General features: G+C 38.0%; 2 protein-coding genes across 2 annotated transcripts; one reads left to right on the forward strand and one right to left on the reverse strand.

The window, feature by feature from the left end:
* Window positions 1-2091: 2091 nt before the first annotated feature.
* tspan10 (tetraspanin 10) lies at window positions 2092-3445 on the forward strand. The gene is made up of 3 exons (XM_061712022.1): window positions 2092-2302; window positions 2411-3003; window positions 3107-3445. Exons 1-3 carry the CDS (start codon window positions 2213-2215, stop codon window positions 3417-3419), a joined length of 996 nt encoding a protein of 331 aa, XP_061568006.1. The 5' UTR covers window positions 2092-2212; the 3' UTR covers window positions 3420-3445.
* A 1540-nt stretch (window positions 3446-4985) lies between these two features.
* On the reverse strand, window positions 4986-6872 carry LOC133421868 (retinal rod rhodopsin-sensitive cGMP 3',5'-cyclic phosphodiesterase subunit gamma-like). The gene is made up of 4 exons (XM_061711655.1): window positions 6405-6872; window positions 5719-5841; window positions 5555-5595; window positions 4986-5455 (listed from the first exon to the last, which is right to left on the reverse strand). The coding sequence occupies exons 2-4, from the start codon at window positions 5835-5837 to the stop codon at window positions 5379-5381; spliced, it is 237 nt and encodes a 78-aa protein (XP_061567639.1). The 5' UTR covers window positions 5838-5841; window positions 6405-6872; the 3' UTR covers window positions 4986-5378.
* Window positions 6873-8589: the final 1717 nt, after the last annotated feature.

Consider the following 8589-nt stretch of genomic DNA (forward strand, 5'->3'; position numbering starts at 1 on the left):
GTTGCATGAAAGTCCAACATTGCTCACAGATTTAATTTTTGAGCAGGTGTTATTTTTATTTTTATTTTTATTTATCTATTTATTTTTTCAAATATTTTTTCTGGCCTGACCGGAATAAATTAGTGTTGAAAAATGACTGTTTTTCATTTGTATTATATTTCATACAACATTGAAATTAAGTTATGAGGATATTAATGGGAGTATTTTTAAGAATGTCCTAACTAAAAAGTTACTTTTAACAGAAACACTACTTTTTGGCATAAGTCAACAAAGACAGGGAGTTACGTATTGGATTAAGTAATTAGTAACTGTAGCTAGTTACTTTTTACAGTAACTAGCACAACACTGTTGGTGATTTGGTGATTATACACATTTCCAGGCATGTCAAAGCAGAAATCATATCCTGACAGAATCAAATCAAATCAAATCAAACTTTATTTATAAAGCACCTTTCATACATAAAATGCAACACAAAGGGCTTTAAATAAAACAAATAAACATAAAACGTATTAATGCCCTGCCCCCCTCCCCCCTCCCCGCACACACACACACACAGACAGACACAAACACACCACAATTCACCCAAGTTACACACACAGACAAACATGCAGACACATGGTGTAGACATGGCTGAGCACTGAGGATCCAGGTGAGGAAACGGTATCAGAGAGCTGACCACGCCAGGAGGTCTCATAGCCCGCAGCTACAAGGGGGGGGGCCCACAGAGACCATCCCGGCCCGGACGGATAGAGGAGTCCACACCACAGCGGTGAAGCCGTGGTGCAGAGCTCCACAACCATCCAGGCCAGAACCACCCCCAGGACGACCCCCTGCAGGCCAGTCCACTCCCAGCATGGAGGCTCCCCATGAGGAAACACTGGAGCTAAAAGCTACAAGAAAGCAGGATAAGATACACTAAAAGAGTTTAAAAAGTATAACATAAAATAAAATCCTAAAAGTATGTCTAGAAAGCAAGACATTAAAAACTAAAAGAATAAGACAGTAGAATGTATAAAATAGGCCATAAATAACGACTAAAACATTTAGATAAAACATTGAGATAAGACAATGAAAATAAAATATGATAAAACAGGATAAACTAAAGATTAATATAAAACAGAGTAGTAAGATCCAATAAAAATAGAGGTGAGCATAAAAAATTTAAAAGAGTTAAATGAGTCAGTTAAAAGCCTGATTAAAGAGATGGGTCCCTTTTTAAAAACATCAACAGTCTCTGCGGCCCTGAGGAAACAAACAAAGAAAAAAAATGTTTCATGATTATATGATGATTACACCATCATTATGTCTGCAGCTGCACATTTTGTGCTACAGTTGAGTACAGTACACAGTAGCAAACGCTTGTCTCAAAGTTTAAGCCATACAAGTCTAAGTACACATGACCGATACAGTGAAACTGCGAATGGCTCATTAAATCAGATATCAATCATGCCTCCTTTGTTAAACACGTTCTCTATGGCTAAAAAGGACATCCAGGCACATGAACTTTGACTTTGATCTTTGACTTTTTGATGGTCTGCATTTATCCTCACGCAGACTCAACTGGCAAATTCAGATTTTCAAGGATTTTGTTCATCGGCTGCAAACATTTTTTCGTCAAGTTTAATTTTAAAGACCTTCTGCTGTTTGTCATGAAGGCCTGTATACTGAATTGAGGAACAAAGTCATATATGCTGCTTTGTGGAAAACTTGAGGAACCACAACATTTCTTCTTGCAATCTTTCTGTCAAAATGGGAAAGAAAAACGTGCTAAAATGCTGCTAATTTAGCTACATGCCGTCATTTACTGGGAATCTGAGAAGCACATTTTAAATGATAATTTTTCCTTCCTGAGCTGATGATCAGGAATGTTTTATTTTTTCTGTTCCATGATTTATTTTAGTCAAAGAAACAAAACACATTTTGTTCCCCGACCATCCCTTTCTCCCATGAAAGTATTTCTCATGTGTGTAAACTCACATCAAGAGTCTCTTGTTTCAGGCTCTGATAACTGCCTAATCCCCACACTGTGACTCTCACATGATGAAAAAAATCTCAGGCCTCACAGCGCTCTGAGGCTAAACACAGCATGGTTACTCCACCTCAACTCACAAACTCCCCTGTGCTGCAGCAAATACTCCTCCTATACACATCCGCCCGTGTCATTCTGTCCATCTGAGAGTGCAGGGAGGATCGTCTCCCACCAATTGACACCATGAAAAGATATTTGGGACTAAAGGGGATTCCTTGGCCGTGGACAAAGAAAGAGCCCGAGCCGAATGAGTCCAGCCCACTCATACCAAAGGTAAGCCTTTTTTTATACTTTCCTTTGGATTATTGAGTTAAAATAGGTAATGTCACAATTTTATGTTAATATTATCTCTCATACATTGTCATTTCTGTTGTTTTAAAGCCAAGAGCTGCGAAAGAAGAGGACAAAGAGCTAAGCCATGACACTAGTGATTCTCAGTCAGGGTCAGATAATGGACAGGACTACCGCAGCCCTCCGTTAACAACAACACAACCCCAGAATAATTATTCTTTGACGGACTATTTCCTGAAATACTTCCTGTTCCTGTGCAACCTGGTTTTCACAGTTCTGGGCCTGGTGGTTCTTGGTCTGGGGATGTGGGGCCTCATCAGCAAAGAATCATTTGCCCAGGAGAAGATCGGCAGCATCGGCACCGACCCAATGCTAATACTCGTGACTCTGGGCCTTCTGCTCACTCTGCTTTGCCTGACAGGGTGTGTTGGTGCCTTGAGAGAAAACTCTTGCTTACTGAAGCTGTTCTCAGGTATCGTGTTGGTACTCATCTTAGCTCAGGTGCTGGTGGCCATCATGGCCTACAGTATGCAAAGCCAGATTGGGGACTATCTGCGGTCAGCGATGTTAGCTGCCATGGCACGGTATCAAGATGATCTGGATCTGAGGTTCATCACGGACGAACTCCAATCAAATCTGCAGTGCTGTGGGGCAGACACCTACCGTGACTGGGAGATCAACATGTGAGTGCAGTGTGACTGATTGGGAATTTCTGTTTTTACAACACTGGCTATGAGGTAAAGAGGTTTGAAAGGTGTAAATACATTTTTCTTTCCCTGTCTTCAGCTATTACAACTGCTCAGCTCCAGGAGTGCTGGCCTGTGGCGTCCCTGCAACATGCTGCATAGACCCTTTGGAGAACGGCACAGTGTGGAACTCTCAGTGTGGAGTAAGAGCGCTGCAGCTAGACGAGTTCACCGCTCAAAGTGTCATCTTTTTGGGTGGTTGTCTGGGTGGAATCTCTCGTTGGGTCGAGCTGCACGAGACCTTCATTGGGATCGTTGGACTCGTGGTATTTGGGGTTGAAATTCTGGCTGTGTTCATCACCACACGATTGCTGGAAAGCATCCACTGGCATAAAGCTCATGTACAACAATGATGACAAATGCAGCAGCATGATTATTAAACGAGTCTTGGGTGCTTTCATTGTTTTTTTTTGTTTGTTTTTTGTCTCTTTTTTTCAATTCTGGAATCATCTCTAAGTTTACACAGTTTGACCTTAAATTAAGCTTTCAAATTTCAAGTTCCAGCAAAACACAATTGTCAAAAAAATACCTCCTTTTGCAAAGATAGTGTTTAATTGGAGAAAACTTTTTTTTTTTTTAAAGCCAATTTTATTCCAGTGGCAGACAGAAATAGGAAACAACCTATATGCTCAAGGCTGCCAGGTGGCATTTTGGGAAATATCTTTTTCATGCATTCATGCAATTATCCTTTTTTTCACCAATATTAGTAGTTTTTTGAAGGGGGATTTCTGTCATTTTAACACATTTGTGACATCCAACCATCTGCTTATTTCCACTTCTTTGCCCTTCTTCTTATTCAGGGTCATGGAAGGCTGCTGGAACTTACTAACTTTTTTGGGGACAAAATAAAAGGCAATGAAATCACTTACCAGCCTAAAAATCCAAAAATGCAAACACAAAACGTTGTTTAAACTGGAGCTATAAACCTAAACCTTTTTTTTTAAAGCAAATGATAAAATTAGTGTCATATTATGAAGACATTATTAGTACTTAATGAAACTGTGCATCACAAACTATGCACCCACCCCCCAAAAAAAAGTGATTAAATAAATCATTAAAAGATCATAAGAAGATGCCCTTGCATGACTGATATCACGAGCCATGTGCAGATTGTGGATTTAGATAAACATGGCCAATAATAGCCGACAAATAAAATGTACAATCACAAAGAAGGCAGTCAGAAACTAATCAGCGAAGATCCCCTTTGTCCCATCATATTTGGCCAAGCAAACTTTTTTTATTTGGGTCTTTTTCCATAAAGTTTATTTTCATTCACTGACTAACACTGCGTAATAGTTATGTGCAATCCAACTCTTTAAACAAGCACATAATGTTTCTCAAGATGCTCCAATAACAGCTGATGTTTTGGTAAAATGCAAAAAAAAAAAATGTTACTGAACAAAACAAAGTGCTGTTTTTTCTTCCTGAGCCACAGCTCATTGCTGGGGAGTGTATACTGTACATCACCCTCTTTGGCCTTGGTCCGCAGCACACATGACTACTCTTAGGCATTCCTGGCATGTACTCATGACATTTTATTTCTTGTAATTACACAAAAAGTAGAACAAATGCTAGCAGAGCAGGAGTGTCTCACTCTACCATCGAGAAGACTCAACGCTTCAGAAGACACGTCCTCTTTAAAAACTCCTACTCTAGCATCTCTAACCTGCACTTATTTTGAGATTCTGTGCCAGTTTTATATTTAGTGTCACCTAAGTAGATTTAGCACTTAATTTGTACTCTTATTGTTGCTTAAATTTGACTGCTGTTCCTCACTTTTAAGATGCTTGCAAAAATGTCTGCAATATGCTAAACATTAGACACTATAATGGGATCATATTATAATTTAATTACACACCAATCAGTTGTGGAAAGGAAAAAAAAACTCAACAGTTTGAAATCACTTGAAAAATGTCACGCTTTATTCTGAACTTGATCTCATATATAAAACACAGTGCTGACAGTTGTGCAGAATCTCCTTTTGGCCAGAAACCAAGCTCTCAGTTCCAGCTCCCACTGCAGCCTCAGGCAAGAACACAGGAGCAAGTTCAGCGTCATGTTTATAGGCATGGAAATGGCAGCTTGAGAGGCTTTTGAAAATAGATTTAATGTATAAAATATCTTTAATAAACAACAGCATTTACAATATGGAGACACATGTTATATAAAGAATTATGATATTTTTAGGGTGAAGATACATTATTTCCATCCAAAAGAAGCCAGTGCTGATGACAGTTAGTACCGAATACTGAGATTATTTGCAACACAAGTTCCCTTTGTACACGTAAAAAAGGTGTTTGCAGAAAATGGACTCAGATGATGCCATACTGAGCAAGCTCGTGCAGCTCTAGATGACTGTATGCTTCCCAAGGGCAGATAACAGTGATGTCTGAAAATGAAATAATTAGAAAAAAAGTTATTTTAAAAAGAGAGCACTATGTTTGCAGATATAGTGTAACTGTAGTAGAACTGTCAGAATTCTGCTTACCAGTGCCGAGTCCCTCCATTCCTGGGATATCATCTCCAAAACTATTTAAAAAAAAAGAAATCATAAGATTTATTGACTAAAACCTGTCTGATTTTAACATGTTCTTCAGATAACATTTGTCTGTGTTCATGCTACTCATGGAAATGTATTTAGGAGAGTCTCACCCAATGACTCCCCTCTTGGGAGGCTTGCTCTTGAACTGCCGGGTGTTCCTCTGTTTGAACTTGGGTGGGCCCTTTTTGCCACCAGACTTTCCTTCAGGTTTGACTACGTCAACATTCATGCCTCTGTCGATAGGAAATATTTCGGCACGGTAAAAAATGTATTAATAGCACATATCAATCAAATAAAATACATATGACACCTTCTAACATTACTTCAAGGCTACAGCACGTGAAAACCTGATTATAAACACCCATGTCAACTGGATTTTACTACCTGGTTAACTCCAAGGACATGATTTGTGCTTGTAAATAACTAGTTAACAAATGGACAAGGTTGCAAAGTCAGTTAAGAAAGATGGCTCATAATGAGAGAATAAAAATGCATCATAAAAGGAAAAATGAAAGACAGAGCTGTTGTTTTGAACTGCATGTAAAGTTAACTGAGTTAAATAGCTAAATAACTGGTGTTAGACTGAGTATAGTCTTGGACATGAACATATTTCCCTGTTACTTAAAATAATAATAACCAATAATAGTAATATATTTTTTTAAATATTGGAAGAAATCCCTAAACAGCAAAGAAAATTCCAATAACAAAATCTTAATCACCAAAAAAAAAAACTCAAAAGTCTGAAAACACTGCGTCCATCAACAGATGAAAATATTCTCTAGATGCTGAAACTCACCTCTGTGTGTCTTTCCTGTGAGTATCATACAGATCTTGCTCGAGTGATTTCCTGGAAGTGGTATATCATGAGGCCTTTTTATAAACTTCAGACTCTCAGCAGATTATGATGCAAGCAGACGATAAACCGCTGTCATCATTTCTACACGTACGTCATTTACTTTGCCAAAGGCTCTGTACGTTCACGGAGGAGCAGCTGACAGGCAGTTCAAGGGAGACGCTCCTGAAACTGTTCTGGGTGGACACATCACAGCACAGCCCAATGCATTCTGTTGAATTTCAAGAGGTCACTCTTAAAAGTGTGCAGCAAAAAGACTGACGGATGTGATTTTTCCAGAAAATGTCCCATGATCTTCATATTCCGCAACGCCAGCAGCCAAGAACATACGAGTGATATCTGCGCATTCTTCTGTCATCAGCAATCTCTCGGCTTGAGTAGCATTACAGCTGATAATCCATTCCAGCCTGCCACACACACATTTACACACACCCGGTCCATTCATGTGATAACAGACCACAGCTTCTTTCTGTAATCCCTGCCATTTGTCCACCTGAACATGCACTGGACACATGTAAAGAAAATCCCTTCCCTTCTCCTTCTCACATCTCTATCAAAGTCTCAGAGTGAATATTGTTCAAAAATACATAAATACGTGTCTGTAACGGCATCACAACAACATTATGCATTTGATACATATTATGGTTCACACCCCAACTTCTGCAGCTCAGAAGTATATAAATGTAGTCTGGATCAAAAGTCTAAATAATTATTTTAAACGTCACTGTTTTCTTCTGTAGTCATGCTTACATGATTGTAGCAGACTCATTCTTATCATAATTCTTGAATATTCTTTGTTTTCTTCTAAAAACTGGGAGCCATCATCAGTATTTTGGTATAATTTTTTTTTATAATTTTCCCTCACACAGCCCCCTTTCCATTTACTACCATATACAAAGATTTCCATTGAAAAACCTTGGTTTTCATTGTTGGTCTTCAATGAGTGGTGTAATAACAATGAGATCAACTGTTCAATACCTATTTCTGCATTTGTTAATGTGTCCCTGAGAAAGACACAGAAGTCCCACATTTCCCAAAGATATGTTATTCAGGGTGCTATTATAGCAACAAAAGCAGTGCATAATGTATAAGAAATGCTAGGAATGTTTGTGTAAAACGTAAAAGGTTAAAAAGGTGCTGTATAAGAGCAAACTATTTACCATTCTACAACTACTTTACCAAATTAAACTAAAAGACTTTTGTAGATCAACTCACAGCATTTCTACCCTTAGAAAAACTAACTTTGGAAAAATACAATCGTGGCCATCTTTTTCAAGAATTTTGGCTCCCATTATTCTCTGGCTTAGAGAACATCATTGTACATTGAATGCTGTTTTATTGCTGCCATTTACTTTACGTATCTGTAGGTATTTGAGTTTTAATGCACCTATTATTTGCTAATGTTATTTTTCTTTTTTTTCTTTGGGGGGGGGGGGGGGGGGGGGGCAGTAGGTGGGAGTTGGCACGCTTGCACAAAAGAAAATTGTAAGACCTATCGTCATTGAGAATGTATCTGATTGTCTTTCTTTTGTGAAAAAAAAAGATATTAAAAGAATTAAGCTTATTGAAAGTCAGGGTTGTAAAACATAAAAAATGAAATTTGCAACTACAAAAAGTATCCATAAAAAGGTTATTTATTATATAGTAAGAAAGTAGAAGATCAGGTATACTCAAACTGGCCCCAGTTTTGTCAGTCAAACTAGATGTTTATCTTAAGTTTTAATGTAATTAAATAATATTCTGTATACTTGCACATTGGGGACAAAGTTTTTATAGATTTCAAACACTACTGATTAAAAGTAACAACACAGATAGACAGTAAATTAAATGAGAAGCCAGGGCTCAAAACCGATGTGCTGTCGACCTCTAGCGGAAATAGGTAGGTATGACAATATATTTAACCACTCCGTGTGTCCCTTACAGAAAAGATCGTCTCCTCTACAAGTATCACTTTGAGTAAAATAATAACACCTTTTTGAAATCCATCATACCTTTTATCCTTTCAATATATTGTTTATCCAGCAGAAAAGAGCGGTGAGGATCATTCATAAAGCAAATTACAGAGAACACACCAACAGATTATTTATTAATTCAGGACTTATTAAATTTAAAGAAATAGTTGAGTTAC

This window comes from Cololabis saira, chromosome 21 (genome assembly GCF_033807715.1).
Source record: "Cololabis saira isolate AMF1-May2022 chromosome 21, fColSai1.1, whole genome shotgun sequence".
NCBI classification, from domain to species: domain Eukaryota; kingdom Metazoa; phylum Chordata; class Actinopteri; order Beloniformes; family Belonidae; genus Cololabis; species Cololabis saira.

Coding starts and splice junctions, on each gene's coding strand:
- tspan10 (XM_061712022.1), top strand. CDS start 2,213: ATGAAAAGATATTTGGGACTAAAGGGGATTCCTTGGCCGTGGACAAAG. Junction 2,303..2,410: donor CCAGCCCACTCATACCAAAG/GTAAGCCTTTTT, acceptor GTTGTTTTAAAG/CCAAGAGCTGCGAAAGAAGA. Junction 3,004..3,106: donor CGTGACTGGGAGATCAACAT/GTGAGTGCAGTG, acceptor CCCTGTCTTCAG/CTATTACAACTGCTCAGCTC.
- LOC133421868 (XM_061711655.1), bottom strand. CDS start 5,837: ATGAATGTTGACGTAGTCAAACCTGAAGGAAAGTCTGGTGGCAAAAAG. Junction 5,596..5,718: donor CCCAAGAGGGGAGTCATTGG/GTGAGACTCTCC, acceptor TTTTTTAAATAG/TTTTGGAGATGATATCCCAG. Junction 5,456..5,554: donor AATGGAGGGACTCGGCACTG/GTAAGCAGAATT, acceptor TTTCATTTTCAG/ACATCACTGTTATCTGCCCT.